Source organism: Chionomys nivalis, chromosome 6 (assembly GCF_950005125.1).
Source record: "Chionomys nivalis chromosome 6, mChiNiv1.1, whole genome shotgun sequence".
In the NCBI taxonomy this organism is placed as follows: Eukaryota; Metazoa; Chordata; class Mammalia; order Rodentia; family Cricetidae; genus Chionomys; species Chionomys nivalis.
The window spans coordinates 68,841,974-68,869,805 of record NC_080091.1 but is presented as its reverse complement, the minus strand read 5'-3'; the positions used below and the strand labels follow the sequence as shown (position 1 = coordinate 68,869,805).

Sequence of the window (27,832 nt, the reverse complement as noted above, 5' to 3'; positions counted from 1 at the left end):
TGTAGCGAGACACCAACAAATATGCTGAAGGTTAAATAAGACACTGCCTGCTAAGCGTCTGATCTAACTTAAAACCTGAACCTGTGAAACACTGAGTATCACCAGGACCTGCATGGCCGAGGGGCTTGGAATAGGCTCAGTGGTACAGCACCCATCTAGAAGTCACAAGGCCTGGTGTCAATCGCAAACAAAAACACCTACAATAAGAATTTGATGTAACAAGAAAAGAAACAAGAAAAGAAAAAAGCCACAAAAGAGAATCCTGATCTCAGACAGTAGAAGAATATCCCAAAATATAGCTATCAACCAACCAACCTATGCAAAAATAGAAACAAAAAAAATCCCCACCAGCCTTGCTGTTTTCCTGCAAGTTTACACACGCAGAACCAAGCCAGCTGCCCTCCTTAAAAGCCCTGAGACAGAAGAGAACTAAAGCAAGCAGCCCTTAGTAACAGCTACTGAATTCCTAGCAGGCTACAGCACCACACTTCTTTTTCTTTTTCTTTTTTTTGGTAGCAAAAATAATGATCATTCCATACAAATAATATCAAATTCACAGGATTTAAATTAAATTCAACCTTGAGGCCAAAAGGCAGTCTGGCACTGCCCTGTTCACTCATGGCCGTTTGCACTGAGCTAGCCACCAGTCAGACGTTCTAAGCATCAAATTGACTGATAAAACGGGCGCTAATGAAGAGGGGCAGCGCCCCAGCCCCCTGCGCTGTAAATGCATTTCTAGCGTGCCAGGGAGTTGTTCCATTTTCACTTATGCATTTCCCTTCCTTGTACCCACAGTGTATAAACTTGAGCACACTTTATGAGCTAATGGTCTGCACAGCATCTTGATTCAGGCACCAATGATGTAACACATTTTTCCAGCAGAAGATACACTCACTGAGGCAGTGTTCAAATGAACTGCTGGCAAAGCCAATCAAAATTCTGAAAGCCATGAAAAATCACAGCCAAAAACCTTGTCCACCCCTTCCCAGTTTTATAGAATTACCAGGCTCCCGCCAGGTGGATATGGAGACTGCCTTCCCGGCATTCCACTCTCTAACCGTGACCCCGAAACTCCTGTTGCTGATTAATTCCAAGAGCCGACCTACCATCACTGCTTCCCCTGAGAACTACATCTGGTGAAGGTGTCTGCCGGGAGCGGGAGCCGAAAGAATCCAGGCTGTCGAAGGAGTCATCTCGGCCGTGGCGAGGAGGAGAGAGGGAGTCGCTGCGTTCAGAGTCCCAGCAGTCGATGTAGCCGCTGTCTCGGATACTGCGCTTAGGGCTCTCAATGTCATCAGTCTCCTATCCCAAAATAAAACAGAGGAATTTCAGATATGACTGCAGCATACATAGATTATCCGGCTTCCAGTGGTCCATGAAGATACTTGCGATCTGGTGTGGAAAAGTCATAGCAGCTAGCTAACGAGACTAACGAGCATCAACAGGTAATTAGCCAATTCCTCCACCTTTCTCTCCTGCATCCTTTCAATTAGAATATCATGCACATCAACAACAACAACAAAATCCCCAAGTAACTCACATCCCACACACATTTTTTAAAAAGCAATTACATATAGAGAATCACAAAGTTTGGATTCAGAAGAATGCAATGATCGTTGACAATAAGGACAAAACCTTTGACCTGTCTTTCGGAATCCATAACCGCATGTCTGTGGAACGAGTCCCTAGTTCAGCACCACTGCCCAGGGTTAAGCTATCTGGCAAAGGCAGGCAGAATCAGGGCTGTAAAATTCTGCAGCAGTATGCTTCCATCTCCGGCTACCTTGGAGGGAAATTCCTGCTCTGAAAGCGCGCTGTCTTTCTGAGGCAAAAGTTTAAAAAAAAAAAAAAAGGCAATGAAAAATATGCAAAATGCTTTTCCTGATGCCTCAGAAGAATCCAGGCATGCTCTCTCCCCGCCAGCTCTTGGCGTTGGGGGAGCTGCAGGCACTTGTGGCTGACCCACATGTTCGGAGCGGGGAGAACAATGGCTGTCTTTGACAGCCTGTGATTATAAATTCTTCCTAGCACAAGCGGCACATACTAAAACACTGGAACTCCAGCAGAAGAAAGGTCAGTCAAAACCATCCTCACCCTCGTATTAAAAGAAAAGCCTTGTTCCCGCCGGTGCCTTCGCATTCATTACAATAGTCCGGGCTGGCGAAAACAAAAATAACTCCCGTCACTCAAAGATAAACCTCCGCTTAATATCCCGGAGACTGTCGCTAGAAATCAAGACTGTGATTCACACTGGCAGAGGAGTGTACTCTCACGGACAAAGAGCGGAATGTTGCCCCACAGATTTCCACGGGATGCACATGGAGGTCCCCTCTGCATTCCCAATGGAAAGGAAAAAATAAATCAGCATTTCCCATGTTTGCAGTTGGAGACGCTGGTCTATTCTATCTGAGGTGCCCCTGGGAGCCCATGCCTTTGCAAGAAGCATATTTGCTGTCTGCTTCTAACAATTTGGGAGGGGGGCTTCTGAACCATTCTCCACCCTGGGGAGATAGGTACAGGAAGGGGAGAGGCTGGGATGGTTGCAATTCACAAGGCACACTCAGGTTTCCCATCAGGAGGAAGGAGTGGGCAAGAGGGCAGGGGCGGGGCTGAGAGGAAAACCCTTCAGCCCCTGAAGAATTAGGCTATCAAACATCTGGGTGAGTCTAGCAATACAACCCTGTAGGGCAGTGGTTCTCAGCCTTCCTAATGCTGCGACCCTTTAAAACCGTTCCTCATGTTGTGGTGACCCCCAACCACAAAATTATTTTGTTGCTACTTCATAGCTGTAATTTTGCTCCTGTCATGAATTGTAATGTAAACCCCTGACATGCAGGACATCTGATAGGTGACCCTGTGAAAGGGCCGTTCAACCCCCTTAAGACCCATAGGTGGAGAACCACTGCTCTAGGGGAAGGCAGAAATGCCAGTTATGGAAATTAAGGTTAACTACTTGCAGGTCAAAAGTTAACATGAATTTGGAACAAAATGCAGGCCTGAGAAGTTGAAAAAAGAACTCATGACTCACTGAAAAAATATAGATCTGAACTAGACAGAGGTTCAAATTTAGCTTCCTTGGGAATACAAGTTATTGTTGTAAATTACTCATCGGCCAAATGACTAAAATATGAAGTTTACTTTTATTGAACAGTAACTATATGTCCAGGTCATGGTTTTTGCATATCATGTTATTTACCCCCATAACCAGTCAATATGGTAGTAAATAACATCCTTATTTTATAGAAGAGAAAAATGGGAATCGGGGAGTTACTTCAACTTAATCCACACAGTTAAGAAGTAAATACTTAAAAATAAAACCTAAAACTATTCACCTCTGGAGGTTGGCAAGATGGCTCAAGACTGGATGTTGCCTGCACCTTGCACGGTGAGTGCTGCCACTCTGGGTTATGTCTCCTGGATGATGCTGCTTATGACCATACGGCTGGGTCTAAATCTTGCTAGCTGTGTGATATGAGGCAACTCATGTCGCCTCACAGGTCTTCATCTATACAATGGGACTTAGCAATGACACCCATCCAACGGGGCTTCTGGGACTATTAAACATGCGACATGTGAAAATATTCAGAACCGGGGAGGAAGCAGAGTAACAACTCTAAAAAGCATCAGCAACGGTTTTTAACTACTCTTTCTTCAATGAGGCATGTACATTTTAATATAGAAATTATCCAATATTTATACACTGGTGTCAAAGGCAACACTGTCCACGTTGATGTGTTCTTTTTCTACTTAGGTCTCGATGACTGGAAGAAGCAGATTCTCAGGGGGTGGGGCCGCTAGTTGCAGCTAGCAGTGACATGCTCACGGGCTGCCTGGGGCAACATGACAAAACTGAACTTTCCAGAAGATAGTATCAGAAAGGCTTTCCACGAAGCCTGAGTCTTCCCCGCACCTCCGACTGCAGGAGAAGATTCAGGAAGAAAGAGGGTCAGTGTGCTTATTCCTGGAGCCTCAGCGGCTTTCTCCCTGGTGTTCATGGGAAAGAAAACCAGAAAGCTTGCCATGTTCACGACTATGTCATAAGCTGAGTCTCCGGTGGGGAAATAAATGGCATGGACAGTCTGAGAAGTGGAAAACAGGTCACTGTGGCCATCCCTGGCCATGTTGGCCTCCCAGGAATGCCACAGGTAAAGCAAGAGGCTTTAAAGTCCACCCACTGGACTTCCAGTTTTACCGGTTTCAAACAAGTCACCACCCCCCTTTTTTTGGTGGTGGTGGGGTTTGCTATAAAGTGAGGCTTTGGAAGAGGGTGGAAAATATAAACCAGCAAAGAGAGGTATGCTTACGTCTTTAAGGGGTCTAATTGCAATGTCTGTACCTTTCACCTTGGAGCACAGCACCTTCTGTCTTCCACAGAGCACTTGAGGGAAGGCAGGGAAGACTGAACACAACCCACTGTACCAACTGCTCGCTGTTCTGGTGAAAGAGGGTTCGGAAAGGGAATGGGCGCCGCTAGCCTCCACAAACTCTGAACTTATTTCACGAATCCCCCTCTCTTCCTAGTCCGTCGGTGAGTGTTAATGAGAGCCAGCAAGGGTCTGCGGATGACTGACAGCATCTAAGACACTCCAGATGCCTTCTCTGGAGAGCTCAACATTTTTCTGCTCGCTATGTGATTTATGGGGTGGCTGAGTGCTGCTCAAACATGTCTGAGGTTTAGCTTCTCCAACACAACTGCCCATGCCTCACTCCTCACAGTTGGGGAAGCGATTCCTTCCACGGATATTGCCTTCTAGGAAGCATTTTATCCCCAGAGACACAGCATCATAAAAATAAATCAATACACACCATGTTTATAGGACCCCCATGATCTGACTGGAGAGACCACAGATAAACAGAAAAAAGGTGAGTAGATACAAAATTGGGGGATGAGTTTGATGGTAGTGGCTCTTTTGTGCACTTGTCTCTCTTGCATTTGTTTGCTTGTCACCCCCCCCCCCCCCATCCTTCCTTCTTTTGATGCCCTCACCCCTTGGATCAGGAGGGGTGGACCAGTCATACCACTCCATGCCACCCCTGGTCACAATGACTAGGGAAACAGGGCTACCATTCCTTGGAATTCCTCTGGGCCTAGATGAGATACTCCCTTACCTTTCCTAGAAGCGTCTTCCCCGGAGATGCTATTAGCTGCATCCCTTTATGAGGGTTGCCTTGCTTACAGGAAGGAGAGTAAATTCCAGAAGAGATGAGGGATGATGAGTGAAGGCCATGGAAAAATAACCTGCATTGCTCACAACACTGAGAACACCAAGCTCCCTTACAACTCAGGACTCCTGCTAAGAATAAGTACTCTATAGTTACTTGTGTGATATTTTGTTTGTGTTCTGAGAAATTATACATATTATATACAATATATATGATGTATGTATGTATTCCCTTGAGACAGGGTTTCTCTGTGAAACAGTTCTGCTGTCCTGGAACTCACTCTGTAGACCAGGCTGTCCTGGAACTCACTCTGTAGACCAGGCTTGTCTGGAACTTACAGAGACCCACCTGCCTTTACTTTCTGAGTGCTGGGATTAAAGGTGTGAGCCACCACCACCCAGCATATATTTACTTTATAGCCAAAAAAGAAAAGCCTTTATAAAGCCTTTTTTCCCAAGTCTCTCTTTGCAGATGGGTATGAATTTATGACCGAGTTCAAATCAATGAGATGTGAGTTGTGAGTTATTGTCACAGACTAGAACGGAATGCTGCAGACTAGGTAATTGAAAAAGAACCTGCATATCAAAGTTCCACAGTCTGCTAAGTCCGATGTTAAGGTGCTGGCATGGAGAAAGACCTTCAAAACACAACAGAAGCCATTCTCTACCTAGAGGATGCACGTGCCGTGGACAGTTTGTCTTGGTAACACAGCTGGGATAACAAACCCATTCCCGCAACCACACCATCAATTCATTTGTGAGACTGTACTCACCACGGCCAAATAGCCTTGAAAATATAACTCCTGTAGACACCACTGCAGTTCAAGTCCAGCATGAGTTTTATGGGGAACATTCAAACCACAGCAGGATATAGTGTATAATTTTCTAAAGGCGTGCTCAAAGGCTAGCCCTCTTTTCTGTTCTTCCTTTTTCCCCGACTTGAATGTGGACATGACAGAGAAAGTCTGAGCAGCTAGTTTGAGCCAGCAGGGAAGAAGCCATGGGCTAAGGATGGTGGTACACGGGACAGAAGGGTCTGGGCATTCTGGCATCGCCCAGGTGTAGAACTTCCACGCTCGTCTGGACTGCTTGCTCACCCCCAAATCCCACTTACATGAGAAGAAATAAAGTATTTTTTCAGCTGTTATTGAGTTTTTACATTTTGAATTTGAACCCAATCATCAGTGAGAACATGGAAGAATATAGATCACAGGGAAGTATCTTTTAGGTCATGTTATAGGTCATACTGCTACGAATTGTAATATCTGATATGCAAGAGACCTGGTATGTGACCCTGTGGAAGGGTCATGACCCACAGGTTGAGAACCACTGCTTTAAGGAAAGAAGACCAATTTATTAGAAAGTTGGAATGAATTCTTGCTTTCTGAATTAAAATCATGAAGTTCTGAATATTCTGAAAACTTTTTATTGCCTCCCCCGCCCCGTGTGTGTGTGTGTGTGTGTGATTTGGACATCTACATGTGAACGTTGAGGAAAACTCGTGTGAGTCAGTTCCCTCCTTCCACCATGTGGGTCTCAGGGATGGAAGTCAGGTTATAAGGCTTGGTGGCAGCATCTTTACCCATGAGGCAACTTGCTGTCCCTTTGAATATCTTTCAGTGAGTCTCATTAGTGGATTTATTTTTGTACGGTAGAAAAGCAAGGAAGAGCTGGCCTCAATTATTTGTGCTCTGAGATGGCCCTGCCCGAAATACAAGGATGATAACTACAGGTGCGCCTTCCTGCTTACACAGGCTGCTTGGTAGGGATTCTCCTGTCCAATACTAGGAACCAATATTTTGTATGAATTAACTATATTGCTGAGCCTTTAAAAGGCTCCATAAAAGCATTCCACTGTTTCTTTAACAAATTCTTACCTTCTGCCAATCTTTCCCACGAGCAAACAAACCAAGCTTTTAATGATATGCCATCAAATAGTTTAATAAACACATCAAGCTCTAAAACAATTTTCTGAGTGTCCAGATCACTCAGCGACAATGGGCATCAGACACACACAGTAAAAGGAATACTTCTAGCTTCTCAGCCTTGATGTGGCTGGCATCACCTCGCCCACATCAAGGGCCTAACCGGCAAGCGCCATGACCTTTAGGCTCAAAGTGCAGGGCAAGCGTTTGTTTTTGTATAAGGCCATATTGTTTAATTTGGGCATCACTCCTCCAAATGCACAGGCCACGAGCTTCATGGTGTACCAGGCCATACACCAACATACCAAACTCACTCTTTTGTAACCACAATTGCAGCCAGCTGAGATTTTCCATTCACTAAAGAGTGTGATACGTACAATTTCAAGTGAGATGAGACTCGGGGGGCAAATACACTCTGGGTAAGACAACTGGCCCTTTCCTTGAGTACATACCTTGGGTCAGAACAGTTCTACCTGCGAAGCCATAATTATCTTTATTTTAGTAAAGTTTTTTTTTTTTTTATGTGTATGAGTATTTTCTCTGCACGTATGCCCACAGGGGTCAGAAGATGGCATCATATCCTCTGGAACTGGAGTTACTTAAGGTTGCGGGCTACCATGTGGCTACTGGGAACTGAACCCAGGTTCTTTGGAAGAGTATCATATTCTTTTCCCCACTGAGCATTCTGGTCCCAGAACATGCCGCTTTCCCACTCTGTCCAACCCTCGGGGGACAAGGAAAAAGAGCAAAGTCACCTTTCGCATCTGAGCCAGCAGTCCTTCGAACTCCTTCAGGTTCAGTGTCGTTCCACTGTAGGACGCGCAGCTGTTTGCGGCTTTCCCCAGCCAGTAAATGGTCACTAGCACCTACGGAAGAAAACAATGCATACGAGTGGCAGGATTTGTCCCGAAGAATGGTATTTCCACTTGGGGATCAGTAACACTCTAGGAACGGCAAAGCAGGAAGGAACAGCTCAGCGACGCTGACTCGTGAAAACCAGTGCAGGCTGCGTCCATTAATTTGAGATCACAGTAATGGGAACCCAAAGCTGTCTCCACTGACCCAGACACACGATTCAGTCAAGTAAGTCTCCAGCGCTAGGCAAGAGGAGGTTGTGAGAAAGTGATCTCTGAGTGAGCAAGGAGGGAAAATAAATCCTCCAAAGCGACATCCTCGTCAGTCAGCATTTTCCCACAAGCTCTTTGGAGTCTTTACCCAGACGAGCAATGCAGGAGACTGTCAGCTCCATTTGAGACGGGTGCTTTCGGAGGCCCTCCTTTTCACTCGTGTGCACGGAGAACCTACTGGAATGGATGGCAAAAATCCCGAAGGAGCGGTAAAGGTTACTGAGTGTTCCACAGCACGGGATCCACACAGTACATCTAAGGGAAGTCAGCAAGGCCCACAGAGTGGGGCCTGCAGGTCTCCCGCATCAAGAGCACAGCCGCGTCCTCATTCATGTGAGATGGGAAGATTTTAGCCTTGACACAGTTGCTATCAATTAACCAAACTTGGACGCTGAAGAATGTTCATGAATATCCAGTGGTCTGAGGTTACAGTCCTACATTAGTTTTGTGCTGTCTCTTCAAAGAACTGTTTACAAATGCACAAATGTTCTTTACTTTGAGTTGGGGTTGGGGAAGAAGGAAAGAAAAGAAAAAAAAAAAAAAAACATGGGATGGCTAACGATGTGCTCCTTAGCTGAATTATAGGGATCAGAAGGCCATGCAAAAGCTTAGACTTTATGTTCACGTTCTGTCTTTTTGCTTCATCTACGCTGGGAAGGACTTATTGCCCTACCTTCCGCACTGTGGGTCTGGATAATGGGGCGCAGGCATACGGGTCCAGCTGGCCATGGCCCAAAGTAGAGCTGTGTGCAAGAGTACTATGATGCGGTGAGTTTTCTACCTCGCGGGAAACTCTTACATCATGAATCCTTCAAAACTTCCAGAAGGGCTTTTATTAACTGAGTCTTACAAATAAATTCCCAGAGAACAGACAATCCCGAATGTAAGGACATTAACTAGAACCATAACATTGCTAACGTGTGCTGACTGCGATCCCATCTGGGCCGCGAATGAAAATGGCTAATGTCAATGTTGAGACCCATCACTGTGTGTTTTAAGAAAATGAACCCACACACAGAATACAAGCTTTTGTTTATTTCTAGACTGAATTCTGATTAGAGTAAAACCTCCAAATCTACTATTTTTAGCTTATTAACTATTCTATAGGAGATGCATTTACTTTTTTTTTCTAAGAAAGAATCTTTCTTATAAGGCCTATCAGATGCACTGCATTTAGCTAAATGTCAACCTTGGACCAATTAAAGCCAAAGTATACAAACTTGGAGAGAGACATTAAAACACTTACGTTTTTCAGCTTCCGGCTATAATCAAGGTTCCTAGGTCAGGAAAGAAAAACAAAACATTATTAGGATAGCAGTTTCTTCAGTGTGGTCTTTTCTTAAACACCTCTAAGACACAGTTACAAAAAACACATAAAACAAAATCAGAAGAATATTGCTGGCTTTTAAAGGTTTATGGCTGGAGGTGTCAGTTGTAGGAGAAAACTGCTAAGGGAAAGCAACCAACCAACCAACCAACCAAACAAACAAAATACAAGGACCAAGTAGGACTGAAGTTTTGCAGGATGCCAGAAACGCTTTTTAACATATGAAATTGAGAATTACGCTTAAAGTTGGGACTAATTTATATTTGAATTTACAAAGCTTGACTGTTGACGATTCTGTCTTGCAGGAGATTTGATCACATTTCCCAAGCCGTCTTTTATTTGCAAGTACATTTAATAAAGGTCTGAAAACTTAGTGAACTTGACCTGAAAATACACGAATAAGAAGAAGCAGTACTATCCAAGTGGCTTTCCTCCCACCCCCATTACAAATTAGAATAAAAACTTGGCCATAAACAGGAAATTATGCATGCTATTTTCAAATGTATGCACATGTGTTCAAAAAATACACATCATGTTTATTCCCTAACTAAAACCCACCAAAGCTCTATGCATGGAGCATCAAAATGAACACATGCACAAGTAAGTACTAGGAAGAAGGCTCGATTTCTTTTCTCTGGTCACTTTGGTGAGGTATGGGGAGTAGAAATCCCACCGTGTAAACTAGCCAAGAACACCTCAAAGCATTTAGATCATAATTACTTGCTTCTAGCAGACTCTAACGAACATGCGTGATGAGCAGTGGGCAGGTGTGAGCTGACTGATATCGGAAGGACTAGCAAACACCAGCCCTGCTCCGTGGGGGGCAACACAAGGTCCGGGGTTTCAGGTAAGACAAGAATCCATCCAATCCGCATTTTATCAAGGAGATGATTTTATATTTTTGATTTTCATGCTATTCTCGGCTTAAATATCTATGAAGATTCTTTCCATTTAACAACAGAAAGATGAAAAAAATCCAAGGAAGACATAAAATATCTTAGAAAACCAAGAATAGAGAAAAATGACCCTTTTTCTGCATTGACAATAAAAGGTCAGTGACAGAAACTGACTGGGTGCTAAAAAAGTTATACGCAGCACACAGTAGGACCTCACGAAATATTTGTTGAGTGATCTCCTCATAACCGCCAACTACTTGGAAACACTTCCCAGTGTTTAGAGAGACTTCCTGCCCCAGCAGCCATCCGCAGCCTCTCTACACTTCTGTGAGACCGTGCTGATTCCCTGGAAGGTATGCGCCGGGCGCCCCTCTGCACAGCACTTTTATTTCCATCAAACTTGTCTGGCATTCATTACAGGTAGAGTTCAAGCAATTACACAGTCGGTAATGTAATAATTTCCAGGTTTTTCCTCTTAAATATTTTTTCTTTATTGTCTTCTCAGGTTACATTTGGATAGAAAAGGTAAGAAAAATTACGTGTACTTAAAACTAGAGTGTTTCTTTAAAAAAAATTAAAAAATACAAATATCCCCCATGGGATCCCCATCCCTCATCGTGTATCTCCTTGCTGATGCTACTAATTCTTGTCAAAATGATGCTCTCCTCGAAGCTGTTAGCTGCTCAATTCTCAGAAAGGAAACCAGAGAACTGCAACGGTGGTACTTGTATCTATCTGAGTTACAAGATCAACACTTTAAAAACGAGTTCCCAACAACTAGTGCCAAAAAGCAGAATCACCTATGCAAACATTGTGAAGCGAACAGCTTATTCCAGGCTCCTCTCCTTCACTCCTGCTCACCCCAGAAGCAATGCCTCTCTAAGCTCCACAAATTAATTTGCAACATAATTTTCATATAAATTCTTTATGATTTCTAATTACCAATCTAGTGAAACCATCTTTCTACACAATAATTCCAAGCTCAGCATCCCCACTGCTTGTGATGAGCGCTCTCTCCACACTGGCGCTTAAGTACAACCCTCCAGCCTCACTGGGTCCTTTTTTCCTAAGCATCAACGGCTTCTTCTTCCTTTGACCTCTTATTTTCTTTCCTCCACCCCAGATACCCAGAAAACCTCCCCATGGCCGATGCTTGCTTCTCATTCTTGTCGTTGTCTGCATCCTCAGCTGAAGGGTCACACCGTCAGATGGCCTACCCTTGACTCCCTCCAGATGGGCACTGTCTTTCCTGCCTCACTATTTCATGCTCTTTGCAGCGTTCTCACTCCCCATGATTATTCTCTTTCTTACTCAACGTATTTCTAAGTTATTGACACCACAGTGTAAATTCACTATGAACAGAGGACCCGGGCCGTCTCGTTTGCACATTTTCCTCAGGGAGGGAAAGCATCTCATACACAGCAGCTACTGAGCTACTCATTTGTTCAATGCATGAATGAAGAGATAGAGGTGTAAGTGGTGAGGGAAAAGCAGGGTCTAAAGATCACAGTGCACAAGGGGAGGACATCTTTAAAAGGAAAGAGACGGAGAAGAAATGCAAAAGGGGAGGCAGATGAGAGGAAAGGATGAAGACGGAAAGGGAGGTGGGAGGCAGAGGAAGGAGAGGACAGAAAAAAGGAAAGTTCAAAAGGGTGAGAAAAGATGAAGATGCTTCCATAACAAAGGGACTGTGACCACTTGTGACTGGCCTAAGTGGCTTTCTCCTAGCTGCTTGCTTCCAGAGCCTCTGAGTTAATATATCCCTTGATTGCCTTCTTCCCCCAGGTCTGCAATGACCAAGCCACATCTGGAACTACTGGATCCAGTCTTACCCTGTAGATGAGAGCACAGCGCTTAGCCATAGGTCTAGGCAGCTCCAGACCCGGCGCTCCACCCGGATTTCTGACTCCCCGATTGTCATAGATGAGCAATGATGTGGCAATGATCTGGGTTTCTGTTTTAGTTTCTGAAACCAACAGGCCTCAAAGTTCTTCTGCTCTGGTAATTATTGTTGAAAGGTGGCCAAAATTTAAGAATTAAAAAAAGGATCTAGAGTAATCCACCAGAGTAAGTTTGCCTTCACCCTCTGAGCAATGTGTGTGTGACTGTTATTAGTACCTATGGCACTGCACAGTGTGTGTGTGTGTGTGTGTGTGTGACTGTTATTAGTACCCATGGCGCTGCACAGTGTGTGTGTGACTGTTATTAGTACCCATGGCGCTGCACAGTGTGTGTGTGACTGTTATTAGTACCTATGGTGCTGCACAGTGTGTGTGTGTGTGTGTGTGACTGTTATTAGTACCCATGGTGCTGCACAGTGTGTGTGTGACTGTTACTATTACCTATGGTGATACACAGTGTGTGTGACTGTTATTAGTACCTAAGGCGCTGCACAGTTGCTGTTGTTTCTGGTCACTTGCCATGCAGGCGGCACTAGAAATACGAGATGAGGCAGAACTTAAGTGATTTCCCAACGTGAAGCCGAACTTAGCGAGGCCGGATTTAGGCTCAGTAACAAATGGAGCGTGTGATTTTTACAGCGAGGCCTATGGAGGCTTCTACAGTGAAGTATTACACCTTTGGTTTACTTTTTTCACCTAACATCCACTTTCCGTGAGAAATACTAAAGAATGGCACGTGAAAAACGCAGAAATAACTTTGGATCATCAATCATGGCTGACTCTCCTTGTTCCCAAGTCATGAATCATCAAATCCACTATAAACTTCCCATCTTTAACTCATTCAGTAGTTTCAAATCTCCCATCATCATAATTGTGAAATCAAGGTCAGAGAATAGAACAAAAAGAACAATTCTAAACTGTGACTTCTTTCCCTTTTGTGTTCTTCCATGATCAAATGACACTGCCCTAATCATCACATCTCAGATCCTCTCGACTTAACTCAGCTTATTGACTTTTGGTGCTACTGCTGTTGTCTGCAACACTTCGCCCTTACAGAGCCCTCGTTTGTTCAGTGCATGCATTATATAAACCAGGCTGGCCTTGGTCCTGTAGAGATTCTCCTGCCTCTGCTTCCTAAGTGCTAAGTTTACAGACTATGGAACCTACCCTACTTTTAGATATTTTTCAAAAGATTTATTTTTAAATTATATGCATATGTGTATATCAGTGTATGTGTGCGTATATGTATATGTGTATATCAGTGTATGGGTATGTATATGTGTATATCAGTGTACGGGTATGTATATGTATATATCAGTACATGGGTATGTATATGCATATGTATATCAGTATATGGGTATATATATATGTATATGTGTATATCCGTGTATGGGTATATATATGCATATGTGTATATCAGTGTATGGGTATATATATGTATATGTGTTTATCAGTGTATGTGTATGTACATGTATATGTATATATCAGTGTCTGGGTATGTGCACATGAATGCAGGTGTCCATGGAGGCTAGAAGAGAGAGCCTGATGCTCTGAAGCTGGAGTTACAGGAGGTTGTAAGTTGCCCAGCATGGGTGCTGGGAACTGAACCAGGATCCTCTGCAAGAGTGTTACCCACTCTTAACCACTGTGCCATCTCTCTGGTCCCAGGAGAGAACCCAGCTTATTGTTCAACTATACTCATACTCCACACTCTTCAAACAAAACGACAACTGCTTCCTATGACATCGCAGGCTCTGAAGAGGCCCTGAACTACTGGCAATTTATTTTTGCCACCTCCTAAGTATGGATCTTCGTACTCTGCTCACGAGCTATCTCTTTATACAGAAACTCATCCTATTGCAAGAATTCTTTGCCCCCAAATGTGATTCACTAAATAGATGCAGGTAGAAATGGCCGAAAGGCCAGTGATCCATCTCTGAAAAGCTTAATCACTGTCACAAACAAGAAAATCTCCCACAAACCCCACCATCAACAGTGATCAATCTGTTTGAGTGAAGTCTGCCAAGGGCCTATTCAACTGTCCCACTGGAGCCAATTAAAGGGGTGCTGCTTAAGACCCATAGATTTTGTGCATATTTTGCTGTAGCCTTGCTTCTAAACTCTACTTACCACCTTCTCTTCTTCAAAATTCTGCTTCTATATTCACTTGAAAAACTACATTAGCTCAGAATCGGAGCTCCACACAGAGGAGAAGACACTGTGTCCTGTTGCGAAAGCCTGGCTGTTGCTTGAGCATTTTTATTTTATTAGGTATGTGTAATCTTCTCCCTCTTAGCACTTACAACATCCTCTCGAAACTGCGTATCCAAACACCAAGGGTTTCCTTTAAACACAAACCAGGCATTACTCACTTGACAGTGGCCCTGTTGGACGTATCCTGGAGGTCACTTGGGTCAAAGAGTTGAGATTCTTTAAGGCCGAGCTCTTTGCAGCCTCTCAAGAATAAGATGGTATTGTCCTGGAAGGAAGAAAAGAAGCCCAGGTGTTATTTTAGATCATCTTTGCGATAGTTCCCATTTCATTATAGTCCAAACTGCTGTCAAGATGCCAGCCATCATGGCTGCTAAAGTCACATCGAAATCATGGTGTGTCACACAACAAAACTGTAGTTAGGAAATGCCAGAATAAACACACACTTCAGATTCCCAAAGTCCTAGCCATGCCAAATTTAATTTTTTCCCTTAGCTTGACACATTTGTAAACAACTGCAAGTCAAATGCTGCTACAAAGAGAATACCATTTTTTTAAGGAGCAGTACTCAAGACAGGTATTTTCCATTGCTCCTAAATAGTTTCCCCATGCCTTATTGCATGGAACTTGGTATCAATAGATGCTTTAAAAATAGAATTAGAGCAGGGGTAATGGTTTAGATGTTGGGTGTTTGCTGAGCAAGCATGAGGACCTCAGTTCAGATCCCCAGTGCCCAAGGAATAAAACAGGCATAATAGCATATGCCTGAAATCCAAGCATCAGGAAGCTGGAAGTAGAAGGATTCCTGGTGCTTACTGGTAAGCTCCACGTTCAATAGTGATCTTGTCTCAAAAAAAAAAAAATGAGGACAGCTGTGTTGGTTTAAATGAGAACAGTCCCATAGGCTTATATATTTGCAAGGTTGGTCCCCAGTAGTGGAAGTGTTTGAGAAGGAGTAGGAGGTGTGGCCTTGTTGCAAGCAGTGAGTCACTGGGGCTGGGCTGTGAGGCTCTAAAGACTCCCATCATTCCCAGTGTGCTTTCTCTGCCTCCTGATTATGGTCAAGATGTGAGCTCTCAGTTGTCCCTCCTGCCTTATCTCTGCACTGCCCTCATGGACTCCAACGTTTGGAAACCATAAGCCCAACTTAATACTTTCTTTTATATGTTTTGTTGGCCATGGCATTTTATAACAAGAGAAAAGTAACTAATAAACATTGATAGAGGGAGATGCATAACATTGACCTCTGGCCTCCACAAACGTGTACACATGTGAACTTGCAACTGCATGCATACATGTGCACACAAACATAGAGCACACACATAAAATAGGACATTGTAATAATGAATAATTTGAAAATAATAAAAGATTTTGTTGCCTAAGGTGTTCTCATCCTTGTTTTTCTTATTAATTGACTTAAATATATCATTCTTGAATTTTTACACTCTTCATACATTCATTATGGGCTTTGGCTAAAAGTATATTTTTAATGGAATGTAAGATGAATTAAAAGATAAAAGCAACCTAGTCCCATCTTTCATGTCACATTGGCTCCATTGCCCTCTCTGAGTGTGTGGGAAAAGAAAGGAACGGCACATAGAGGGAGCGTGGGAGAAGAGCAGAGCCCAAGATACAATGCTATACATGAAGATGTCATGATGAACCCCACGACTTTGCTAAAAAGAAAAAAAAATTAAAAAAGAAATCTAGACTCGATTGTGAAGGAAACTGAGAGCAAGAAAAACTTGTGAAAACAATGCAAAGACCCCCGTCATTTCCTGGCAGGCACAGGTTGGGTTTACTGTGTACCAGCAGAGGAACAACACTGCTTGACAGTTACACTCTCAGCGAAGGAGGCTCCAGCTGGGCTACGCATCTATGAGAGGTCTGAGGAGTAAATGAATGGCTCTGAAAAGTTGTGGGTCACCCTCTGAAGACCCCGGGACAACTAACTGGCCAGCAGATTTACTGCTACGAATCTCTAATTGTCCTCTTCTCAAGAGACTTCAAAAGGCACGATCGGCTCCATCAACTTGTAAAACCTTCCAGGACAAGGAGTATCAGTTCCAGGAGCCACATCAATGAGAAACCCTCTGAGTGCTGACAGCAACTGCTGTGTGCACAACTCCACTCAGGGTGGTGATTACCCAGTTCATCCTAGATAGTTCAAAGGGATCAGCAAAGATGGGATTTTTGATTACCCAGTGTGTAGGCAGGACTCTCAGGCCCCCAAGATGGACACACCAGAGGCAATCTTCCCTTGAGAACACGTGAAAGCCATGACTGTGATCAGGTTATGGCCATAACAACTGCCCCTAAGTTACCTGAGAGGAAGATTATCTGATTGGCACTGAGGTAATTAGGGAGCTTTTAAACAGAAGGTGATATAAGAGTTCTCGCTGGCCCTGAACTCCACGGCTGAAAAGGCTTGAATTCAGTTAACTGCCATGAACTTGGGGACAGGCTTGGGAGATGCTCCGGGTCTCAGCCTTGCAGTCATCTTGATTTCAGGCCTGTGATATTCTGAGCAAAGAGCCCAGGCTCACCCTATCCAGACATCTAATCTAGAAACAATGTGAGGTAATAAATGGGTATTGCTCTGAGATGCCAGTTTATGGTAATTGTTAATGTGGCAATAAAAAATTAACACACGTGGGCTCTAAAGAGCAACAGTAGAAAGTTGCTGACATTTCTATGGCCCATGTCATGTGACCAACATCCTTCCAAAGGCTGCATTTATTATATTAACTCTGTTAATCTCTGTATACTTTATCCTCAACTGAGAGATGAGTGATCTGCAGTCTGAACAATTATGCAAAGTTCCAAGGTTACAATCAGCAAAAAAAATGCAGGGTGCAAAACAGTGTGGTATATCTGAAGAATCCAAGCATGAAATTCGAGGTGAGTACCAGAGGGCAGTGGGGACATGGGGGGTAGGTCTGATCGCAGCAGGTCTTAGAGATGCAGAAAGGAAGCGTCAGGAGTCAGGGGCAGCTGAGACACAGAGCAGTTATACATCATACTGAACCAACCAGCGAAGCCTGCGTCCCATCTAACTCATCACAAAGATGGACCAGGGATTCTCCATGCTCCCACCTCTCCAGTTTCTAGCAGCTTCTGCTTATTTATCCATCCTGAAATTGCCGCCCTCCTCCTCCTCTCGGTCTCTCCCCTCTTTCCCTTTATGCCTCCATCCCCCTCTCAGTTTTTCTCGTTCCTGTTTGCCTCCCACCAGAACACAAGTACGTTCTCTCTTCCACCCTTCCTCCCTCCCCCTCCTTTCATCCCTTTCTTCGCCTACCCCTGCCCCTACCCACTGACTCCCATTCTTTTTAGCTTTGAAATTTCTCAAAGACATCACTGGTTCTGAGGCTGCCATGCTTAAAATAAGGACCCTGCTTTGCAGGCCCATATCTCAGAGGAGTAAACATACCCTTTACCAAGGAAAGCAACTCCAAACAAGGCAGTGCCCTGTTCAGATGCCAGGTGGGCTTCAGTGGGCATCTGAGTGTCTTTTGGATTGAAGTGAGTGCCTCTCAGGAAAGTGAGGAAGTGAGCGGGTGCTCTCTAGGAATCACCAGCGAGCACAAAATGCAGTCCCCTAGGACTATGGCACCCTGGATCGTGAATACAAACAAGGAGGTGTTCTTCCTATGCACAGCCTCAGATCCACACGGGCACCCTGGAACACAGCGCAGCATTCAGCACACAGCCTACAAACATACAAGCTCTGTATGGCAGCCAGCAGGACAATTTGGGCTGGAAGATTTAAATAAGTGCAGGTCTGTTTCCAACTCCTTGCTGTAACCTAATGATGCTGGAGAAGAGCCAAACCCTAGGCAGAGGCAAAGCCAGAAGGAAGAGCCATGGAGCCAAGAGCTAACAGAGGCCAGCCACTGGAGCAGGCAAGAACAACCGTGTCCTTAATTACAAAGGACGCATCCCGTACTTTCTCATCTGCCTTCTCGCCACACTGAGACAGCTCCACATTTAAAATTTCAAGCAAAGCCCTCATCTTAGTAGCTCAAGATCAGAGATAAACCATTTAACAGCGTCTCAATCCCACAGGAGAAGTGGGAGACACAGATTTACTACAGTGACTATCAAATGACTATCAAATGTAGTTCTCACTTGCACACAGCTAACGATTCCATTTAGAAATCTTTTGGGGAGCTTTCTAGGGACTTGAAAAAAGTCATTGTTACAAAAAAAATACCTGCTAATTAAAGATGTACGCTGATTAAATATATGAGCCTTAACTGGACTCTAGATTCCAGAAAGAAAGGTAAATAAGACTGTGTAGCTGAATATGGGCAGACTATTGAATAAACTACGGATTGGGCGTTAACTTTCCAAGGTGCGGCGATGGCGATGCAGTGCAGGGAGTGGACATCATATTTTTAAGTACATATCTGGATTATTTAAGGATGTGTTGCATCTATAATACAACTTTTAAATGACTCAAAAATAAAACTGTCTATGCACGTCTTTTTACATACAAGTAACTTCACATGTGAGAAGAGGGGGGCCACAGAGCAAAAGACAAGAACGGAGAGATTGTACACGCTGTTTTCAGTGTTTAGAGAGAGAAATATATAAACAGCAAAATATTAAGAATTGGTGAGTACAGAGACTGAGCCAACGATCAAGGAGTCTGCATGGGACTGTCTAGGCCCCCTGCAGATATGTTACAGTTGTGTAGTTTGGTCTTCTTGTGGGACTCCTAACAGTGGAAGCAGGGGGCTGTCTCCGACTCTGCTGCCTGCTTTGGGGATCGTTCTCTCTTACCAGGTTGCCTCATCAAGCCTTAACAAGGGGGAGAGTGCCTAGTCTTACTGCGACTTGACGCTCCATGGCAGGTTGACATCCATGGGAGGCCTGCACTTTTCTGAAGTGAAAGAACGGAGGAGGAGGAATGGAGAGCAGAGCAGAGGGGAGGCGGGGAGGGACTGGAAGGAGAAGAGAGGCTGGCAGTAGAGGCTGGGAAAGAGCTGACTGGAAAAGGGGGGCTCTTTAGGGTCAGGTATAAACCTGGTGCAAGTAAAACTCCCAGGAATCTACAAGGATGACCCTAGCTAAGATACCTGGCAACTCTAAATATGTAGCTGAACTGGTCATCTCACGTAATCCAGGAGAGGGATGGGGACACCAACCCAGCCACATAACCTTCGACCTACAGTCTGGCCTCCCTATGGAATGTGCTAAAAAGGCTGGTAAGGGTGGCACAGAGATTGTGAGAGTGGCCAACCAATGACTGATCCATCCTAAGACTCCTGCACGAGAACAAGGCCACCCCGACACTGCCTGGAGCGCCAGGAGCCACAGGCTGGAGGGAACCAAACATGACTGGAGGGGAAAATGTCAATGTAACGCTGCCTAACGATATCCTGCTATACTCTTAGAGTGGTACCTAATAGTCATCAGAGAGGCTTCACCCAGCAACTGATGGAAACAGATGCAGAGACCCACAACCAAACATCAGGCCAAGATGGGGAATCCTGCTGAAGGGAGAGAGGAAGGATTGTAGGAGCCAGAGGGGTCAAGGACATCACAAGAGAACCCATGGAATCAGTTAACCTGGGCTCACAGGGGCTCACAATACATGGTGCTTACACAGGCGGACTCCGGGCAGGATTTGGCCCACAAGTGATATTTAGCTCACCACACCTCAGGCGAGAAGTGTTCAGTTATTCACTGCAACAACCTAACACGTTATCCTGAAGTGTTTCTCACCAGAACATATGTGGGGAAAGTTTTCAAGTTTATAAAAGTAGATTCAGCTAGAAGGGTTGGGACTTTACTGGCAAAACCAACTCTGCAAAATTCAAGGCAGGAAGACTGTTACCTCTGAGTGGACGCCCTAAAAGTCACTGGGGTCACAACCGGGTGTTCCTGACAGACAGTAACCCTGACCAAGCAGAAAGGACTGTATTCAAACACGGACTTCCTGAAAGAGCCTGTTTTCACCAGGCTAGTATGGATACAGGTATTTGAACCCCTGTTTGTACAGCCACCATGCATTGACTTCTTGGTTAGGCTTCAGTGCTCTCTCGTTCTACTGATTTGTGAGCATGCCCAGTAAATGAAAATGCTTTCTGGGGCCCTGGTGGAGACCTGACTGTATTATCTTTCTGGCAACTTCAGAGCAAGAAGTTTTTAGATTTGTTCCAAATCCACATAAACAGGGAAAGCTGGTTGAGTGGATAAAGGCTTTTGCTGCCAAGCTTGGAGACCTGGATGACTTGATCCCAGGGAGCTAAGAGGTGGAAGAAAAGAATAGACTCCTACAGGCTGTTCTCTGATCTACACACACACACACACACACACACACACACACACACCAAAAATTCAAAACCCACACAAACAGAGGTTTTGTATCAAATTAGACAATGGAAATAAGCGAACATACACTAAGGAACACGGCAATAATAGTTTTGGAGACAGAAGGACTTCCGCTAGAAAGGACTTCTGCATTCTGGCTGTGTGTTCTAACCTTCCTGGTCTTCACCTCTCCAGTCTGGAAGGGAAGGATGCTATCAGCCTTGTAGATGTGGATGCCAGAATTGCAGGAAACATGCATTAAAAAACACAGTCTGGCCTGTTCCAGGCATTCGCTACATTAGCTGTCCTTATTCTCAGGCTCGCTTTCCAAGGTCTCAGCTATTCCCATAGGTAACTACGGTCTGGAAATATAAAATGGAAAACTCCAGAAATAAAAAATTCGTAAGCCTTACATTGCACGCTGTTCTGCATAATGTGATAAAGTGTTATTCCATGTCACTCTGTACAGCCCAGGATGTGAGTCACCACTTTGTCCGTGTACCCACGCCAAATACACTACCTACATGTGAGTTACTCTGAAGCCATCTTGGCTATCAGGACAATTGTAGAGCCACCACAAGCTTGAGCAATGTGCATATTAATCCATAACGGCCTCAAAGCACAAGAATAACAGTACTGAAAATTTCATTACAGCACATTATTGTAAATTGTTGACCATTAGCTTTTGTTAACAACTTACTATTTTATATATCGAATTTATCATTGGTCTGCGTGTGTATTAGTTACATTTGCATGGCTATGAGAGAATACCTGGCAGACAACTTAAAGGAGCAGAGATTTACTTTGGTCAGTCTTTCCGAGACCTCAGCCCATCGTGGTTCAGAAACCATGGAGCTCATGACCGCAGGAGTGTGAGATGGAAGCTGTCCATGTTAGAGTAAATCAGGGACCTGAGCATAAGGCAGAATCAGTGGCAGCTTTCAGAGGCCTGCCTCTTACTACTGACCTGCATCTTCGGAGAGGTACCACCCTCTAAAGCACGAGTTCAGATCCAACCATGACTGTATGTGTTGGAGGGGGAGGGAACCTAGTATGCACAGGGTTTGGTACTAACTGAGGTTTCTGGCATCTTCAGGGCATCTTAGAACGTATTCCCTGCAGGTGAGTGAGGTTTGAGAAACAGAGGTCATTATCAGGGCATTTTTGCCCACTCAGGTCGAGCAAAGACTGTGGAAAATAGAATGTAGAACGGCTTATGCATCTAAGAAAAAGAGAGACACTGCGCACAGCCCATCAGTGACATGGAGGATTACAAAACAAGAGAGACCGCTGCTGTCACTTGTTCACTGTCAGTCGCCCCTGGCGCTACAGGCAGCCTCACTCTTGGGAGCAGGCTCATATATGCAAAGGTGGCATACAAGGTAGTTGCCTGCATGTCAGTCCTTACTGGCAATTACTACACAAAAACAAATCCCTGAGCGATCCTTCCCAATTCAGTCCAGAAAAGCCTAGGTAAGCCAGGGTGTATGTGCAGGGCTATTAATTACACGATGGAGCAAACCCCGCAGTGGGAAGACACAGCGCAGATGTCCAGTACTCCTGGATCCTGGCTCCAGTTGTCTCACAGATCCCATCAGCCTCTGCCCTCAGAAGAGGCCTGCTTTGCCCTTGGCAGTGCTTCAGGATGGAGGGGCCGGCAAGGCACTCGGCACAGTCCCTGGGGAATGCTCCACCGCCCCATCAACATCATAAGGCTGCTGCTCCCTTCTTTGGACGAGAAACAAGAAACTACTTGCTGTTTCTCGCTTCCCTGAGCAGTCATTTCTACCTAGAAAGGAAGAGTCGTCCGTCTCCTTGAGCCATTGTACAGGGTAAGCCGCTTTGTGGCCATAATCGAGCAGCCCAGCCGTGAGTGTTGAGTCCTCTCAGCAGGGTGGACCCGCTTGCCTTGGTTTTATTTCTTTTCCTCAATTAGAGAAAGATCAACACGGTTTGAAGTTCAGAGAATGTGAAAGCAAAGCAGAGTCCGGCTTCAGGAAAACTCACCACAGCCAGGTATTTAAAATTCAATAAAATAACACATCCCTGTCATTTTTAGTTTCTGTGAGTGAAAAGATTAGGTGAAAACCACAAACATGTGAACTGTGATCACCGTGGATCATCATTCTAATACTCTGTCTATAATACAAGCTTGCCATAAAACCTTAATAAGCAATAGGATATCTCAAAAAGATGTAGAAGTAGATCACAGAAGGCCAGATCTTGTTAGAAAAGTCAACAGCTAAGATTAATGTTACTCTTCTATTCCTGCTTATAAAACTCATTTTAAAATGTGTTTCTTGTTAGGTTTTCTCCATGTGAAGCAAACTCCCTTCAACACATACGCAATTAAGAAGTTCAAAACTTGAAGAACACATTACCAAAACGTCTCCAGCAACTTCCCCCATAATTAATAGAACGCTGGGGTTTCCTGGACCTGCAGTGTTCCCAGTTCCTGCCCAGTCCATACCGGCTCCAGTCAAACTCCTGGGATTGGCTGGAGTCCAACAACAACCAGAACTCGCCAGACTACCAAAGCATTTTAATTTGCCAGGAGCACTTAACGAGGACACCAGCTCTGCTACTGAGAGGAAAGAGCAACTTACCGCAACTGGGAGGCTTTAGGGACTTGATCCAGAAAGGTGACATCCGGGTGGGTTCTTGAAGTTTAAAACCAAACAAAACCAAACAAAAAAACCCATGGATGGTGAATGAGCAAAAGCATGGTAGGTTTCCAAAAAAAGAACAGAAGGGAGGAAATGGGAAAAAATACAAGTTTTCAGGTTGACGGAGGCGGGCAATGAGCACCCCTCTGACAAGCTCTAGGCTGTGGAGAACTTAAGTCAGTTCGTGTGGAGTCTTGGAACCATCCCTCTAACTTAGGCAAATGTGTGTGGTTCTCTGGGAGGGACTCATTGGTCAAGGAGGCATCTGGTCCACCAAAGAGCCTGTTCAATGACCTTGGGAAGAAGTAACTCAAAAGCATCAAGAAAAGGAAAGATGAATGATCTAAGGAGCCAGTGATACAATGGCAGAGATTTTAGGTGATGCCCATTGTTGCCAAAGCTGAAATGATCTTAAGGGACAGGACGAGCCTGGTGAAAGAAAAGGAACTGGGTTTAATTTAGAACGCCCACTACTCAAAGAGCCGCATCTCCCTGGGGACATCTATTCGGTGTAAGACTGAACAGTGAGGCCATTGAACAACACAGAGGTTGAGGAGTCAACTGCTCATAAAGCACAGGCAGTGGGGGAGATCAGCTAAATGTCCTCAAGGTCTCCCTGTAAGTTTACTTTATTGCTTTTATTCTACACTAATTTCTTGACTTTAGGAACTTGATTTTTACCTCATTGTTCCCTTGAACTTCTCCAAAAAACCTATCAGCTACATCTTTTTCATCAGAAAACCGTTCATCAGTGCTTGAACAGTATTTACCCAAAGTCAGTATCATATGGAAACCATTTACTGGATTCTTGCCGTGTGTCAAAAATTCCCATTCTAAGTGCTTCGTGCACTTTTTTTTTCTTATGTAACACCACACAAGAGCCTTGGCATGTTACGTCTCCCTGACTCTTAGGATCACGGAATCCACACATTTTTATTGAGTGCTTACTAATTGCTCACCAGCTATTGTTCTAGGAAGCATGTAGGCTCTAAGTGGGGGAGCAAGCAATGCCAAGGCCCTGGCAGGGTTCTACACGGCATGTCTGAGGACCAGTGTGGCCATTCCCGTTTACACCTGGCATTTCCAGGCTTTCATTACTCAGCCCTGCCTGACAGATTCTGACCCCCATCCTCCTCCTGCACACTGGCTCTCCCCACCACAGGCTTCTCATTCTCCCTCAAAATGCATCTGGTTTTTTTCTCTTCCCATTTCCCTCTTTTCATGTTGCCTTTCTTGACCAGCGTGACTGTTTGACTCCCTTGCCTGTCCTCTCCAGTATTCTATCACAGAACGAAGAGCAGAGAGAAGGAGCAGGACAGATGAAACAGACACGTTTGTTGACTGAATCAAACCTTCCTGGTCTGTACTTGAGGAAGAACCAGTCATGTGTCTACATAAAGGGATCTTGGCTAATATGATACTCCTATCCCCTCCTCCCCTCAAGTTGCTTTAAGAAATGGGGCACACACCCAGCTCAGCTAGTTTAGGATATCCTTTCTGTGGCAGACAGCCTGTCTGTAAGACACATGTGTTCTGTTTGTTTCTACCATGTGGTCGGGGGGTGGGGCTCTCTGTGGGGGACGGTTGTGGACGTCCAGCTGCGGCAGGAATGGCTGGCTGGGTCTGTTTAATTCGAGAGCAAGGATCCGCAAAGCCACTTGGCTGCAGCTCCCACTCCATCAACTCCAGGTGGCTTCACAGGAAGCAGTGCTGATCGTCTGCCCTCCTGTGTGACTCCTGTGCTTATATCTCAGCTTGGGGGTACAAGGGGGAGCGTGCTGATTGACAGCTCAGTCTTCAAGGCTACTGGACATAACAGTGCTGTTCTGGATCTGGAGGAGTGACAGATACATGAGCTTCCGCGGCCACCGGCCCACTAGACCCAGGTGGTAACCCTTCTGGGCCTCCATCAGCTCCCTCCCCATCCTTGAATAAGTTTTCCTGCCTCTCAGTCCTTTGTCTCTCCGCCATCTTTCACCAGCTCCTCTCTTAGGGATGACATTAAATCTCCTCACCCCACTCATCATAGGTTCTGTGCCTGAAAACCATTTCGATTTAAAAGACGAAGTGGGATATCCTGAGGAGATAATCCGTTAATATTTTCTTTTTTACCAACAGGAGCAAGATGTACACCTTGGCTGGGGTGAAGACGAAAGTGTCAGAGGTAAAGCCATGTTAACTTCCATCCAGTTTCAGACACCTGAATCAGCTCATTGCATCTTTACTGCGTGAAAAGTAATGCGTGAAGCGCCCCGAGTGGGAGGGTTCATCATCAGGGCTGGGTTCTTATTTGCAAATTAGAGAAGCCCAGAAGAAATAGATATATGTGCATTACAGAGTCTAGCACAACTCGGGCACAGGAACACTCACCCAGACATAAAATAGTAACAGCAGGAGACACGGGCATGAGTTAGAGTGTGGGTGCGAAGTGGGCATACAGGTGATTCAGGGGCCTGCACTTTGCATCTGTCTACTCTGCCTGCCGGCTTGTTGACCCTCACTGCAGTTCCTAACTGAAGTTGTTAGTGACTCTCTAAGGAGGGCCACTTATTTTTCCTTACTTGCATTAGGAAAACATGCCAGGAAAAGATCCCTACAGGCCTGCACCTCTGTGAAGCTCTCCCCCACAATGGCTAAAGAGACTAGGGGGCAGGCAAGCTCACAAACCCTTTCAATAAATGAAGAGAAGAAGGAGAGACACTGTTTCCAACAAGAGCAAATGACTCTTCAACAGGTAACCTGGTCCAGGAACGCTAGCTTGACTCATAGGGAGGGTCCGAACTGGCTTTTTAATCCCTCAGTTCTGTTCTCAGGAAGTGGAATATACAGTTATTACTACTGCTGTAAACATATCAATCAACGCTAATCAAACTTAGGGCTTCTAAAAACACAATAAAGTTTATCTACTAAGCCACAGTGCCGCCTTGTTTCTCAAAGTTAATAATACAAATGCTTCAGAATGGAGCAATAATTATTTATGTAATTCACTTTCTTGCAAGAGATTTTTTTCAAGCACGGTTCCCTCACTAGCAATTGAAGCACAATTTTTATTTTTTATGGGGTATTTAAGATGTAGAGTGCCCAGTTCCAAAGACTCCAAGGCCTTTGGCATTTTGATTTGATCTGCTTTTCTGGACTCCTGACTGGGGGCCATGTATACAAGTCTACCACAGTGCTCTCAGAAGTAGGACTGCAGACAATCAGGAAAGCTGTCTAGATGCCATGGAATCTAATCCTCCGATAAAGTACCGGCCTGCTTCCTAAACTACTTAAGCCTAATCCTAAAAATGCAACATAAGCATTAAAAAATTACATTGGCAAATTGTTTCCAATATATCCCATTAATTGTGCTTGGGGAATTGAATGATAAATAGTTTTCATGTGCATTAGGATCACACTCCTTAAATTATCTATCACACTCTATCAAATAGGCATGTGTCTGGCTTGTCAAGTGTGACCAAGGCCACTGATAAAATGTGGTGGACAGACTGCTAGGGATTTGCTAGGGCTTCGTGATCAAATGGATGAAGAACTGGAAGAAAAAAAGCATTAATAAATTGTTTAAAATAATTTGGCACTGTAATCAAGTCTAACTGTAGGGTTAATGGACTTATCACACTGAAATATAAGGATAAATACCTTTGTGTGGGTGACTTCCAAATATGCAAGTCATTTAGCGGCAGCACCAAGTAACTAGTGAAAACTGACACTAGTGTCCACTGATCAAGCAACCAAAGTAAAAAGCAAATCAAACACAATAAAATATTCAGTAGAATAGTGTTATTTTGTACAATTTTTAAAAAAGTGTTGGTAAGAATGTAGAGGAAGAAAGCTCTGTGTATTGCTGGTAGGACTGCAAAAGTGTCTTAGATGTTTAGGAAAACAATTCAGCAGTTTTTCCAAAAGTTAAAAGCAGAATTACAACACGAGCTCCTAATTTCACTTCTGAACATATACATAAAATAATAGAAGTGGGGGGAGGGGCAGAGATCAAACTTGATTCCTTGAACAATGATGTTATATTCACAATGGCCAAAAAAAAAAAAAAAAAAGATACAATCTAAATGCATCTGCCAGCAGACAGAAGGACATTCATTGGGGACATGCTACAACAATGGGCGTTAAGCTAATGGGAATTAGTCCAACACAAAAATAGAGAAACTATATAGGCTTTTGCTTATATGAAGTACCTAAGAGTGGTCACAGAAGGACGGAGTGTGGACCAGGGGTTATCAGGGTCAGAGAGAGAAAGGGATAATGGAAAGGGGTTGTTTAATGGGCATGGAGTTTCAGTCT

At 44.4% G+C, this 27,832-nt stretch overlaps 1 protein-coding gene across 13 annotated transcripts in view; it reads right to left on the bottom strand.

Moving 5' to 3' along the window:
* Window positions 1-27,832, bottom strand: part of Limch1 (LIM and calponin homology domains 1) — a 306,925-nt gene that overhangs the window by 78,408 nt on the left and 200,685 nt on the right. For 9 of the 13 annotated variants that reach the window (XM_057772413.1, XM_057772410.1, XM_057772416.1 and 6 more), the window contains exons 4-7: window positions 14,711-14,817; window positions 9,461-9,491; window positions 7,843-7,953; window positions 1,107-1,302 (exon numbers count right to left, since the gene is read on the bottom strand). In XM_057772413.1, the coding sequence (XP_057628396.1) occupies window positions 1,107-1,302; window positions 7,843-7,953; window positions 9,461-9,491; window positions 14,711-14,817 (445 nt within the window). Of the gene's footprint in view, window positions 1-1,106; window positions 1,303-1,642; window positions 1,793-7,842; window positions 7,954-9,460; window positions 9,492-14,710; window positions 14,818-27,832 lie in introns of those variants that run through there. The other 4 variants (XM_057772411.1, XM_057772412.1, XM_057772420.1 and 1 more) reach the window with 2 other exon arrangements.